At 32.7% G+C, this 16,234-nt stretch overlaps 1 protein-coding gene across 1 annotated transcript in view; it reads left to right on the top strand.

Moving 5' to 3' along the window:
• Nucleotides 1–1,863: 1,863 nt before the first annotated feature.
• LOC123552263 (myophilin-like) overlaps nucleotides 1,864–16,234 on the top strand; it is a 37,215-nt gene continuing 22,844 nt past the window's right edge. Inside the window, exon 1 of the mRNA XM_045341780.2 lies at nucleotides 1,864–2,071. Within this exon, the coding sequence (XP_045197715.2) occupies nucleotides 2,051–2,071 (21 nt within the window). The 5' untranslated portion in view covers nucleotides 1,864–2,050. The remainder of the gene's footprint in view (nucleotides 2,072–16,234) is intronic.

Below are 16,234 nucleotides of genomic sequence, written 5' to 3'. Positions count from 1 at the left end.
CTTCCTTGCACCCTAACACCAGGTCTTCAGCGTAGAGTGCAGGCAGCCTTTACTCCTTTTCGGTAGTTCAAACAACAGGTCATTGATAAAAAGAATGTAGGGGATAAGACTCCGCCTTCAGGGACACTATGACGCATGTTATGTTATTAAATGTGCTTTGTGAAATCTTGAAATATAGAATATTTCATGATATCTTAGATTCATTTTGTGATGTTCAAAAATCACTTATGTATATCACAAGATAGAAGTAAAGATATCATTAGACTGAATTAAGGATGTAGGATCGTTTTTTCTCTAATGTTAAGATTTTTTTTTCATACTCTGTGAGGTTGAAGAACTTTAGTTTCAAAGACAAATAAGGGAAGAAAAAGCACAGGTCACCGAACTCGAATTTTATAGGGCATTTTCTTAACTCACTGTTTAAGCATTTCTGAAATTTTGTAAAATTAAAAAAAATGTTCCTACTTTATAAAACATGTGATATACAACTAAAAGTTATAGGGATTTCAGGTCTTACCGATTATTATGATTATTATGAATACAAGGTGATATCAGTATCTTATAAGCATAAATGTCACTAACAAATCTCTTTCATTTTTATATGCTGACATAATTACCCCACCCACTTTCTTTTCAATGGAAAATAACGTATTTAAATCTATAAAAAGATATGACGTTAAGATTTAAAAGTATTTTGCAGCTTTAATGACACGCACGCAAAAATGCTTCAAAATGGAAAGAAAAAAGTTGGGGTCACCGTACATCTAATAGATTTATTTAGAAAAAAAAATGTTTAAAAACTGGTGAACTTTTCTTATTTTTATTTCTTTTTGTTTTAATTTACATTTCCTAAAAAATATAAAGTGCTATGTTAAAAACTTTTATTTTATTTGTAGCTTATCATTATATAAATACATGTATATTATATCAGTCTGAAAAATATCAGAACCAAACCTGATCTACTTTCATAGATATTTGAAATTACCGACCCTTACCCCATTGTACATCTTATATCAATTTTAGGCAAATGCCAGCCAAAATAAAGGGTGAACATTATTTTCCGCAACAAGTAGAATCTGTTTGGTAAAATGGTACTTTATAAGCCATATTTTTGTTATTTAGCATTAATTATTGGTAAAATTTTGTTAGAAAGAAACATTCGAAACTACATTTTTCAAAATGGCGGATATCCTGGAAAAAAACGCTCGTACATCCTTAGAATATTATTAAATAAAACTGAATTTAAGGTACATTTTTTATGTATATTATAATCGAATCATTTTGTGGCATTTGTTAATGCATTTAAGATATCACAAAATAATGAATAGATGGTAAGGAGTCACCCCAAACTGAAGCGTATTTGGTCAATGTGTATTATATAAAGTACAACTAAATACCTTTTTTTTTCATATTAAATTTCAATAGCGTGATTAACACGTACACTTATTCTGTTGACTTAAAGCGCAGTTTCTATAGAAACACAGTTTCTAAAACGTACGAATCTTTTCATTATAATTATTAACTAATGAAAACAGTTTCTAAATTTCGAAAAAAAATGACATATAATAACTGTGGATAGGCGTTCAGCTTTAATGTAACGTCAATAATGCTTATCTTCTAGAATGCGCTTGTGAACTAGAAATGTACTTGCTGATTCAAGCTATTTTTACATCTAAGATTTCAGATATAAGTTTCAATGATAAGCAAAAAAAAAAAAACAACAGAGAATAAACTCCACGTCCGTTACTGTAGCAGCGGAGTGAGTAAGGTGTTCTCGAAAAGCCCTTGAATGCGTAAGAACTCTTGACGTTTCAAAATAAACCTAGAAGTTGTATTTATTTCTGGACGGGTGTTACATACTTATGACGTGGGAAAGCTATTAATTCTGTAGATATTTATAAAACAACATACCTGTACACCCCCGAAACCGGGAAGAAAAACTGTACGCGCACTACTCGCAGGCACATTTCCGTTGAGGAATCGCAGACGAGAGTGTTTGTTTTTAGTGATACAAGTTATTTATTGTGTTATAATATCAAAACATATCAGGATGCCACCAACTGCAGCAAAGGTAAGGATTTATGAGCATGACATTTTTTCTCATAATGTTTTAAATATCTTTAAAGTTACCTAAAAATTATCACAGGAGTCTGACATTCTAGTCTTAATAACATTAGTATAACGTTTATGTAAAAGGGAACAGGGATAATGTTTTATGTATAGAATTTTTATGTAGAATGGATAGAATTTTGGGCTCCTGTTAATTAATTTGCTGGTGAAAGAACATTTCCAAGTATTTTTCACTATTAATGCCGGATATTTTTCAAAGTAATGTTTGATACGCATTTTTGCTAGATCAAGTCTCTACATGTTCTTTTTTTTTTTTTTTTTTTTTTTGAATATTTTTTGAATAATGTCTAACTATACCAGTAACTTTAATCATTAATGAAGAACTCCTACGCAATAAAATTCATAAATGATCTCTACTAGAAAAAATATAAACACTATCACGTGCTGCGTTTAAACTAACTATTCGTTCTCTTGTATTAATTTTTTAACCTTCATAAGTCATTAAAATATATATATATCATACAAAACCTACTTCAAACTAAGGATCTCATCTCTGAAACATTATATCGGCAGTGGGAATTCTCTCTTCCGATAATTTTTGATTACTTGAACAGACGAAATATCTCGTGTAGAATAGAGTATGAACACGATATTTCCTGGTGAAAAGATAAAACTGAAAAGAAACACCCGCTGATGCAGAATCCTGCATATCTACGAAGAGAGTTAATGTTTTGCTATATGTCTGAGAAATAGACCAACGAAAAAAGAAACCATGCGAAGAAATATTTTACCCAGTTGTACTTGAATATTTAAGGGCGTGATGGAAAGAAATAATGCTATTGCATTTAATTCGCAAAGTGACTTACTTTAAATACGGGTATAGTAATGCAATCTGCAATGGGCCTGCAATAACTGTAGCGGACTTTGATATAAATCTTGTCCGTAATATTATGTTTATTTTCAACTTATCCAAGTAAACGTTCAGTATGCCATTGAACGGACAATAACCCTAACACGTTCTAGATAAAAATAGAAACGCTTTAGCAACATGCAGCCTCAGAAATCAGAAAGAAGTGGTCGAAGACTATAATAGTATTTTGTTGTATAAAATACTTGATGCAGTTACACTAAGAGTTGATAGAATATGAAGAAATAATAGTCTTGAAATTTTGTTCAAACTAGCTTTAGGAAAATATACTTCGGAAATGGCCCTTATCTTAGATAAACTAATTCAATACGAAGGAATTGTAGATGAAAAGATAATTGGAAATTAGATATTAAGTACGCTGGTTAATCTCTCCAAAGGAAATGATGATATCCTTATTAGATTTCGCAGCGTCCATGGTAGGCAGGCAGAATTGCACTTGTATGTCAAAAAAAGGTTGATATAGATGTGGATTGATTGATTGATTGCTGATGTATCTTCAGTTGTTTCACGAGAAAACCTTTCCAGAAATAAATATATGTTAAATTGAAGGTTTGAAATTGGCAAGCGTTATTCAAAACAATTCAGAATACCACACAGATCTGATAAAATGCGCATGCATGTTTGAATACGCAGACGAATGATGAGGAAAGAAGTCCACCAAAAGTATTTAGAATTTAAAAAAAAAACTAGAAAAAAACTATTTTGTACAAGTTTATACTTTTGGAGGAAATGATATTCACATCTTTTACAGAAATGTATGTATACAATAAAAACGCTTGGAAATTGTGAAAACACCGCCTTTGTAGGTAGTATCTACATTATACATTTTCGTAGAATTTACTTGTATCGCTTTACTTCTGGATGAAGTACGATATGTCGTGTAGTCTAGAATAATGATTGATAGTTACTGGCAGTAGTTTTATGGTACAGGTGTATAGAAATTATGCTAAACTGCACTATATTGAAACACACATTGCAGAATGTCAAAAATAAAAGTTCAGTTAAATGATAGTGATCATGAAAATGCTATTTCGCTGTTTACTATAATAGCCATTTATGCACGGAACATGCAGAAAATTAAATGAGGCCTTAGCGTTAATATGACAATCCCAGTGTACTTTGTTATAGAAGACAGTATTTAAGCTATCACTGAAACGTTCAGTTTTGTAAATGTTTTTCGTTAGAAGTTTTACATGCCGAACTAGTGGATTTCTTTTTCATAGGCGTTGACGTCAGAACACACGGAGGTTTCGCCAGAGACCGCTTGTGCAAGTCAAATGAAAATTTTGTAATTCTGATGTAAATTTGTTACTATTCATCGTAAGGTATATAACAATAAAAACACAAAACATGATTAATGGTTGCATCTCTCTACCGTTCCTTGTCAAAGTGTTTTAAGGCAAATCTTAAATGTATCTATGTGTTTAAAACACTGAAAACGATTACAAAAAAGAGCGACTAAAAAGCTTAATGCAAGCTTACACGTTGTCGTTAATTAAACTTTGACATGAATCAGCCTAGCTGGCACTCAGCCATTCTGTTCTGTTCTGTTCAGTACAGACGGTTTAATTATGTAACACATGTGAAGTAGCTATCGAAACCCATTGATAATAAAGCTTCGAGTAATTACTGTTTAATACTACTTGTCGGCCTCTTCAAACTTGGCAAATGTTTCAGGAACTTTGGGAGTGTCGTTCGTAGCCTCATACTATCATTTATTGGTGTACACCGCTGACGATTGAAGTACGCACAAATACTGAACGCTTCGGCACAAGTATGCATTGTATGCTGATGTGAAGTCGCAATTCCTAAATAAAAAAATTGTTTCGGGGTAAATTTTGGAGCGTTGTCCATCGCTTTATGTAATATATCATTGACTTACACTGTTGCAGTATGCACGCATGCTGAATAAATGGTGGGACAGTACAAGTCGCAATTTATACAGTACTGTTGATGAACGGCGCCTAAGGTTACGCCTGAAATTCCACGCTGTCAGAAAGTTACGATGCACCAAACAATTGTTTACCTGAGAACTGTAATATCTTCGCCTGGCAAACTTTCGATTTTAAAGAAAACTTAATTGTGAACAAAAATGAGAAGATGTAGCGAATTTACAAGAAACACTTAAGGTGTATATCACAGCACTAGTCGAACATTTAACGTATATGACACTATATGGTGTTCTTAGTTATTGAAATGTGCGTATTCCCGAAAGATATTTTGTAAATTGGTTCCCTGTTGAGTTGGTGTGACTCAACTCCCAAAAGAACACAGAGCAGAACAGAAAAGAACAATTGGACAGAGCATGTTTCCTGCATTTGTAAAATAGAGTATTTACGCGATATTTCATTTTGTCGCGATAAAAATGTAAAGAAGCATCTGCTGATATGGAAGCCTGTACATCAGCCTGGGAAAGGCAATTCATATACAAGCAGAAGCCGTGACAGTGAATTGTCTTAACTTCTTTATTGACAACACAAACAAAATTATTTCTGCTATGAATATGACAGTGATGTATATTACATAAAACAAGTTGAAATATGAACCGATAGCGTGCCATGTAGTATATTTTTGGTTAAATATGTATACCCTAATAAGAGAATATATATCTAACCAAAAATATACTACATGGCATGTTTTATTTAGAGAATATTTCAAAATATATACATTGCAATCGAATGAAAGGACTCCTAGGAGAAATTAAGAAGTATAAAATGAGATTAGAAGGATTGATTAAATACACATACAATTCATGTCAGTTTTTAATTTGGAATGTCAAACAAAGTGATAACAGACAGGGCATTAATTAGAACTGATGAGAAAAAAAATACAATTTGCACAATGATGATATTATACATATAAAAGCCAAAAGCAGCCCTTTAAGCATGCCCGATTTACATTTTAGAGATATTTACGCATTTTTTTATGTTGCTCTTCTTTTCAATTTTTTTTGCAATTACCAATATGCACAGATTAAGAGTACATTTTCTTTAATGATCATGTCATTATATGTTGAAAAGTTAATTTATTTAAAGAATGTTGTACTCGTAAAACTGAACGCACATGGATATTTGTCGATAATGCATTTTCTGTATTTAGAAAGTAAATTTCGAAGATAATTAGAATTTTTCCCAGTTATTACTGAACCAAGGACGTAAATATTTGCGTCCTTGTTGTAATATTTAAGGGCGTGGTAAAACAATTGAATCACGATGTGATTTGCACCACATGTTGTTGTTTTTTTCTTCTCTGTAATTGAATTACAACAACGACTTGTTACGATATAATTTACTAAAGAGTTACCAAAAACCAACTGGTAGAAGTTAATACTGGAAATGGCATGTTACCAACTGTAAATGACAAGTTGATTAAAACCTGTACACATTCAGCAAATTAGATATGCCAATGAACTGGTAATATGTTGACGGTGTGATAACTAATAATCCAGATCTTCTAACAGAAAACTGCTGCTATTGTCGCTTCCGATGCATTAAGTGTTGTTAAACACCTTTTTGTAATTGAGCGTTCCGCGGCAAAGCTGAACGTTAAAGACGGACCTGTCATGCGTTAGTAAAGAGAATAAGGATCCAATAAGCAAGCCTTAGAGCAAATCTTAGAGATACATGACATTCATCTGATATACCTTTTTTTAAACATTTGTGCTAGAATAGCGTCAAGACATGATAAAACATCTGCAGAATCCCAGTCTTTCCTAGAAAAGGCTAAGCAGACAACGTTCTATGTATTTAACTATATATTTTTATAAAAGCACTTTAAAATGACAATGATCAGAAAGTAAAACTCAAATCATTGGGTTCCAAATATTTGCTGCTTTGTTTAATGTTCCCGTCAGCTTGATGTATTATCGAATTGATTGACTGATTACTTATCAGCTTCAGGAAAATGTAACACATATACACACGTTGTGAAATATCGTATTCTTCGGAAATGAATCCTCTTATCTTAGAAAAACTAATAACGAAGGAAATACGAGAGGTGCAGATAATTGGGAATTAGACAAATATCATATTTATCAAATTTACATGTATTCTGGTTAATCTCTCCGTTAACAAAATTGATAAAACATGGCGTCCGACTTATATTCTATATCAGTTCTGGGTGCAAATAAACTAAGCTTGCTTTACTTTAGACTTACAAAGTATGTTGAGATCAAGTAATCTGTAATAAAGTTTATAGAGATATTGTACCTTTTTCAGAAAGTGCTATTTAGAAGGATTTTATGGCAAAGATATTTATTTCAAAGGACTCTAACGACTGATGCCAGTCTATGCTTTACTTCTGTAGTGATAGTAATACTACTGCTATATCCATATAATCTCTGACAAGAGATGCAATATAGAAACACCATTGCTTCTTAGATCGATCATAAATGTTCATTAAGATAATACGACTGAAGATACTGATACAGGAAACATTGCAGTGCAGTATACATTGATAGTCCTAATCATTGAGTATACGACTTTTCACATGAGTAATATTCATGACTGATACCGCTGTTTCGTTCTAGTCCAAACTTTTATATCATATACAAATTGCCGGAATGTCTCTGTATACAAGTTTACAAGTTTATTATATTTCATTCCATTAGGCTAAGAAGCCCATGAGGAAAAACATTGCATACATAAGCACGGACAGCAGCATAGTTATATTTGCAAGAAAGAGAGATACGAGCAAAAATGTTTTAACGGAAGTACATTGTCTTTGAACCAAGTAATTATTAGGCTCTGACATAGATTTATCTTACTGCTAAAAGTCGACACAGACAATTTTATTGGATTACATATGTAAGATGACTGTTGAAGCATCAGAATAAAGCCTGTAAATACCGTTCATAATATTGCTTGGAATTATTGCTGCTTTCAGGCTGTCGGAAGGTGAAATATGAAGATGGCAAACTATTTCCTAAGATGATTTACGTAATACATTGTATTATAGCCATTGACTGTTGCAGTACGCAAATAAAGTAAAAGCAAATGCTTAACAGTCTAAATGCCTTTCTTTCCAAACTGGATCGTTTTCTGGGTCGTAGCACTCGACTAACCGTTTAGTTTGTTGCAAGTATTGATTCGATTTTATGAATCAGAGCAATGCATATTTATTTATATATTGTACAAATGTACCGGGCTACAAGTTTTTTTACAAGACTGGCAACAGCCCTCAAATAAACCTATATTTGAATTTATATAATTGTTCCAATACGTGTCATGTAATAATCTGTATCTGGTTCAAAGGCGGTTTGACAAAGTGCAAGACTAACTGAAGAAAATGTATAGAAAATGTAAATATTAAAAGCCCTAAGATACAGATATTTAAAAGAATAATTCAAATATCATTTATTTCGAGCAATTTTAATGTCCCTCCGTTTTTTTAATACGAGTATTTCAGCCGAATCAGAAATATTCAGAATAATATAGCAGAAATATACACAAATGTCAATAACTTTCATGACAGCGGACGAAGTTGTCCAGTGGTATCATCCTCTGACTGAGAATCAAGAGATTGTGTCTTTGAGTCCCCGCTCATGCAACTAAAATTACTGATATCGGGATAAGAGTCCCGTATATGTGTGCTTCACCTGGCATGAGGCTACTGGTATTGGAACATCTTCAAATATTGCACTCTTCTAGCACACAGAACATGCATTTCTTTTTCTGTAAGATAGATAATTATGCATGCGTTTATATCAATTAGTGTTTCGTTTCAGTTTATGTCGCATCACTGGTCATGAAATGTCGTGTAGGTATGTTTCATAGACAATGATACAGAGAAGTTTCGAGGTGTGATAAAAATAATCGCCATTGCAATAGTCTTGTTTGCTAACATTAATTGTGTAGTTTGGTCTACAGCAGCATAAAATATTTACTCGATTTTGTATTTTCAGATACAGTTTTACATGATTACTTTGTGTTAATAATATCTGACAAGAACTTATATATAGTAACAGCCATTGTTACATAGATAAAACATAAATGCTCACTTAGATAATACGGTTGATGATACTGTTGCAGGTAATATACAAAATGCAAAATGCCTTTCTGTTGTTTATTACAGCATATCTGTCAAACTAAATATCAGTATGGAACTAAAGTCTTATTTTGGTGGAATCGAAACAACTTTTCAATATCATAGAATCCGGCCGGTCAGGAAAGACCCTACATTTTTAATATTTTTTTAAAATCATGAACATCAATGGAAATTAAACGCGTCACATAAGCTTGAAATAACGACTGAAAAGCATGCAAGTTTCAAATAATAAGGCATTTCTCTGAATCGACCTAGCTGGCAAAATGTCAACACGGTCGGTTTTGTTATCAGCAACATTGAAAAACAAAAGATAGAAATATTGCTTCTGGCAATACTGTTTAATATTGTCGAAAAAATAGAATGAGGCGATGATGTATGTTGGTCCCTCTAATGTGAGGAAAATGTTTCCGGAACTTTGGAAGTGTCGTTGATATCACAAGATATATTTTCAAGATTATTTACGCATTGTCATGACATACACTGTAATGTGTCTGAGTACGAAAATGGCCTAATGTTGATTATTTGGCACTTACAGATCCGCATGCATCACCTGTTCGATAATACAATATTAAAGTTTGGACTATGTCATAATTGTACCTAGCGTTTAAAAAGTTTTGGCCTGAATATAGCACATTATTTCAAGCGTCCATCCAACACCTTTCGTGGACATACTCAGTCATGCCGAGTCTGCAGATATATAAATATTCATCAAGATTACGAGCATTCTTGTTAATCTTTCCATAGGAAAGTTCATATTGAAATTCTGGAATTCTTTGAATCAACCTCAGAAAAATATAGTTAATTAGGTTGGCAGGGATAGAAAAACAACATAAAATTGGTAATCACAGAAAGGTAAAGGTAGATGTGTATGTTGACTGTTTGATTGTTGGTGTAACTACAGGTGTTTCACGAGATAACCGTTCCATAAATAAACACAAAATTGCTCAATGTCTGAAACTTGCGAGTTCATGTAAAGATGATTGACACTCTAAATCAATGAATAAAAAGTATCGTAAACTGTAGAAGTAATACATGTACACATGCGTAATTTAAAAAAAAAGTTTGTTACTGATCCGGAGGGGTATTTGGCATGCGAATTTTGAGGACTTCATACTTAACATACGCCACGCAATTTTCGTTAAAGATCCTTCCCGCAGCCATCATGCTATGATAATAACCGAAGTCCGATCTAGTGATAGTAACTGGCACTAGTATTTTCTGATTCAGATGTATGGAATTTCTGTTAATAATCTCTGGCAAGAGGTGCTCTTTAGAAACGCCAAATGTTACAGAGGGCAAACATAACTATTCATGCAGATAAAAGCATGAAATATGTATTGGTTGTTTGCTGTCGGAACAAATATGCGGAGCTTGAACAAAAAAATGTAAGCGGATAAAAGAATTATTATGCTGCAATTTGTTTGTCAAAAAATCCAGATAATCACACTTTTTACATGAGTAAAGAATTTGTTTAAACAATGGCGAAATCTATTATTACTACTCCGAGTCATTTCTATTTAATATTGTTTGAAATAAGTACAGAAATGTGAAATATGTCGGCCAGGCTAGTGACAAAAATAACGTAATCGGTCATGGCGATAATGTACTTGTACGAATTGATGTAAAATTACATCTGTCTGAGTATTATTTAACAATTAGGTAATAGCAGGATACTCTAGTCTTTGGAACTAAATGTTTACGTGCAAGATACAATTTATATATGATGCTAAGTGACAATTATAGGAAAAATGAATTTATTGTAATGTAGCCGACTTTTCAATATGCTATATAGTAAGTGATGTAATAGTACATACATGTATGTTGAAGAAAAACTACTCAGTATATATTTGAACGGGAAAGCAATTTCGTTTATCACAAAAGTGTATCAAATATTGCCTGTGCAACTGATGAAAATGCGCGGGTAAAATGTAAAAAACATACCACAGTACGTTGATTGCTGTGTTGATAATGAAATTATCATCTTAATTGCCATTAGTTTAATTAAATAGATGAATGAAACATTGTTTTTTTCTGTTGATCACTGTCGTTTATTAATTAACCTCTCTCAGATACTTAGAAGATAATCTAGCTAATTGTCGGAAGGATATGAAAACCTTGCTATTATTTTCTTCTATTATCAATTACACTATAAATAATGCACCATAAGATGTGGAATAAAAAGGGAATAAAGGCTCGTCTACACTATTTAAGAAAACTTGCACAAGATATAAATCACAGCAACTTGTATAGTGTAGACAGTACATTGTGTCCCCCATTAGTGTCTTCAACTGGATATGTATCACTTCAACTAGAGTTTTTCTCAATCAATGTTTTTACCAATGATTCATTTTTTAAATGTACAAATATTTGATCTTTATAAACACTTTATACCGGTATCATTTCGGCCATCTTTTTTATTTACCTGTCATGATTTCCCTCCATTTAAAATTAATGTGTCTTCCAAGTTCAAGAAATATTGCAAAGCACGAATTGCTTGTACAAGATATAAATTATGTAGTGATTTATGGGCCCTACAAGGTTTTCTTGAAAAGTGTAGACGAGCCTTTAAATCGTATCTTAAGATTTATTCAAGACTTTGGCCCATATGGGCATCTGCCTTGTAAAGGCAACAAACATTTACATGCAAATACGTGTATATAGAACAAAGCGTATACATTTTACTGTAGGTATTTAACGGAAGATATATGCATACCTGACATAAATCAAGAATTTCCGATTAGCACACAATTAACAGAATATAATTTTTTTTCACCGAGTAACATACATAACTTTTTGTGTAAATAATGCCAGCTTCGTCAAAACCTTGACAATCTTTGAGTATATCGAACTGAATGAAATTTCGCACTTTGACAACGTTACGCATTTGAATACAAGTATGTGTGTAATACAGAATCAAAAGAAAAATGAATTAGATTACAGTGTGTGACAGCAAAAATAAAAAGTCCGCTACTTAATTTTTAATGCTTCTTTATCACTTCAAGGCAAACGAATTGCTAATTGTCTATTTGTAGTGTTTATAGATATTCAATATCCATCTTTCACTAAAACATTTTATCTTTGGATATTTATTTTTAATGTAGAAAATGATCATCAGATGTATTTAACTTTACTTATATAAACGTTAACTGGGCATTAATTCATAATTAAATGTCATGCAATAGTATATGTTCAATGTTAAAGAAACATCCGGTTTTACAGGTACATTTACATTTTGTTTAGCTCTACATGTATTGTAGTGTGTACTGTTTTAGACCACATGCATAGTATTGTTAATACACATATTTTTTATATTTACTTTAAATACATGTAGGAAGTGTCCATATTTTCAAATATGAAATTTGGGTCTAGTATACCTTTGAGAACATTCAGCTACTAGTTACTCGTGGGGTATAATGGTATAGGCAAGACAAAGTTCTTTTTACGAGGACCTATGGAATTTACGATAACATTCCCTGGCAAACGACATGATATTCAAACAACTTGTTACGTATATATCTTCGTATAAATGCTAAGTTGTAAGATAGGATGATGTAATATTGTCAGCCTGCAAGGTATAATATGGTACTTGTGTCTCCATGTCGTCAGAAAGTTCATAGAACATAACAAAATGAAGTGTTTAGCATAATGTTTTAACATTTTCCCCTAACAAAATTTTCAATAAAACGCTGAGAAATATATTTAGGAAAACAAAAATGACACACGAAGCATAAAATACACTTTTCTATTAAATTATGAGCTTCTTCTTGAAAGTGTTTTCTAAAAGCGAAACCTTGCGAAACACATCAAAAGAAAATATTCCTACAATATTTCTATTCTGACAGCTTTAGAGCAAGGTATTGCCTTGTAACGCGATAAAAACAGAGAAGAACATATTACAGTACGCAGAAACATGCATTCATGCAAGGTCTGTGCATTAAACAAGACAGCAGTAAAAAGGAAATGTTTAGTCCGTTTGCTAAAGAATGGAAAGAACATTGGCTTGACGGCTTGAAACGTATTCTGCACTATATTTTCAATATGATATTAGCAAATGAAATATCTTTACTAAAACAAAGAAAATAACTACTAGCTAAACTAAGAAAAATATTAGATACGGCAAAAGTGGGACATAGTTTAATCCAGAAAATGACGATCAATTATGCCGACGAACAGGCAATGACCCGAGTTGTGATGATATTTATTGACTATTTCACCGGTCCAGAGAAAAGTAGAAAGAAATGTACAGAAGCGCTAGAGACTGTAATATGTCTTTTTAAAATCTATTCTTGAACCAGAATATGCTTACATGCTGAGATGATGAGAAATTAATTCTCAAGTTATATAGAAGCATCTTTATGTCCCCTCGGATTTGCTGATTGATAATATCAAGACATTCTTCTAAATTATCTATATACATGAATACTATATATAGGTCTTTGCTTACAATGTATTTAACGATGAATAATATCTTAGAGGTAATGCAGATTAAGATACATGTATCAAATGTACCTTGATCGGCTGGTTATAAGAGTATAAACTATATAAGTTGATTCTGTCACTACACAGCGTGTTTCAGTTTCATTAACCTCCGAATATTTACCTAATTGTATATCTGACGATATTAAATAAACAAAGTGAAATTGGTAATTATTGAAAGGTAAAAGTAGATGCATCTGGCAGTCAGCTTTTTCCGTAACCACAGGCGTTTTCCAGAAATAAACTTAATATTCAAGGTTCTGATTTTAAACGGTCTTGTTTTTACAAATCTGGTGAATAAAAAATGCAGATTTATTCGTCTAGAAAATCACGAGTTGGCATGCATACTATTCAGAACCTAGACCTGATGCAAAATGAGTCATGCTGCATAAAAACTTATTTGACCTGGTTAAACCGTGCAGGTTTACGAGAAAGTACTCCTTTATTTACAAAAACAAAAACAAAATCAAAGCGCTCAAAGCGCTGATGGTGACTGCTAATCAATGTTTAAAATATTACAAAGAAAGTGACAACTGAGGAATTGTTAATATAAACTATAAGAACTTTTTTGCATTTTTTTTTAATATTCGGCTTTGGTTTCAAAATTAATCCTTTTTCACTGCCAGTCATTGTTTACTACACACTGATTCAGTCTTTAACGACAACATAAATTACATCGAAAATGTTTTACTATGAATAAATAATATAAGCTTTTTCTCCAAATCATTCAGCTTTTAAGATTTCTTTTTTTAGCTTTTGGGCAGTGTCTGTCATGAATTATTATACACACTGATTTAGTCCGTATCAGATAGCTGTGGCTTTCATGAGACTTTTGTGAAAGAAAACAACACAAACATGCACCACAGATGCACCACAGATGCACCTCAGAATGTCAGTTCTGCAGCTAGTGTATTTTAGATGTGCATTAATTATCACTCCTTGGCAAAAATGCTGGACATTAAGTGAGACAAACTTACAACTTTAGTCAGACCGAGAAAAAAGTCGAAAATATGTAACTGGCGAAACGAAACCGTTTTACTTTTTATACATATATTTGTATCCAGATATATTGAGACGCACCATGAGAAAACCAGCATAGTGCGTTAGCGAACAGCAAGGATTCTGACCAGAGTGGCGTATGGATCGGCAGTTTGATTTGGGCCCATGCTGGTCACAAATGCACTATGTTGTTTTTCTCATGGTGCGACTCGAATGAATTTAGCTGAAGTGAGCAGAATCTGTCTTGAAACAATTCAATTTTTAAATTGGCCAAATCTGTTATCCGACGACTTGCTACAGTCTGACACATTGCCTTTTCAAAAAGGCGAGTATTAGTATCATCGCTGCGCCCACTTTCATGGGCTTACAAGTTGATGAAATCATGATACAGTAGCACCACTTAGTCAAAGCGAGCTTGAAACACTTCTCAGCTTGGGCGACCTGTGGGTTTCCACGTTGATAATTCGTGTTTTGTCAGACGAAATTATACCGAATACATGTGTATCTATGCATACATATTGTACATATGCTGAAGGAAGATTATCCGTGAGGGAATTTTATTTAGAAAACATACATGTCTTTGATTCTCACGGCAGATCACACTGCAAACCATATCGAATGAATTTTAACTGAATGTTCTTTTATTTTTGTTCACTCTCGTATTGTAAGCATGTTTTAGTATATTTTGTTCTTGATATAACGATGAACTGTACATGTTCAAGTTATATCAATAAAGTATTGTTCTGTTCATATATCGTCTCACTAAATTTGCGCTAATTAGTGTTAATTGGCAGTATCAACGCCTGAGTTTCTATAAATAGCCTAATCAACATGCTGTCATATTTTTGCGTGCTTGAAACGAAAACGAGACAATGCAGTCGAAAATTCAGTAACATTCTTAGATCACTAGGGTTGCATTAATATAATATCTTACAATTTGATAGCTATGACGAAATTTAAGTTTGTTTTGACATATTTGAAAAGTATTACAGCTTGCTGGAAAAGCTATCAGCAGTACAAACTGGTATTGTCTATGGACCGGAAATGTTTCGAAACTTTTCCGTTGAAATTCCGTTTCTATTTTTAGCCGCGGATTATTGCTATCAGAAGTATTGTTCTTTATTAAATAAAGCCTTAAATTTCGGAAGTTATACATGTGACACTGCGGTTAGGAAACATTTTTGAATTGTCAGTCTGGATTCCCAGGCTAGGTTTCTATATACATGTACATAAGCTACCTTTTTCAACGTTATAAGCTACGTGACCTCTGGGGCAGTACTATGCAATAGCTAATCAATATCATCGCTCCAGTTCAGGTGACATGAGGTCATCGTTTATTTACGTGACCATAAATTTGCATATTTGTATTCATACACGTTGTTGTTTTAATTAAAACGTTTACCTCAGTTTGTATTGATTTTAGTCGCCGAATTTACATTAAAAATGGTATTAAGGCATATATTGTAGCTTTTCAAATTATGCACGTTGTGTAGATAATTGTTTACCTAGAAAGCTTGGAACTATTTTTGGTTGTGTTGTTAGGATGGACTTAAGAACTGACACGATTTTTCAAACGGAGTATTCTTTTTGACACTGGTGGCAGCTAGCAGCCACCAAAAAACAGACAGACCTGTAACTTCTTTAAGACTTGGAAAGGATCACTTTCTTGAATGAGTTTCCACATAATTAATTTTTATATAGAATACATATATATGA

The sequence above is a fragment of the Mercenaria mercenaria genome, chromosome 4 (assembly GCF_021730395.1).
Source record: "Mercenaria mercenaria strain notata chromosome 4, MADL_Memer_1, whole genome shotgun sequence".
Taxonomy (NCBI): domain Eukaryota; kingdom Metazoa; phylum Mollusca; class Bivalvia; order Venerida; family Veneridae; genus Mercenaria; species Mercenaria mercenaria.
This window is presented reverse-complemented; position numbering and strand designations above follow the sequence as displayed.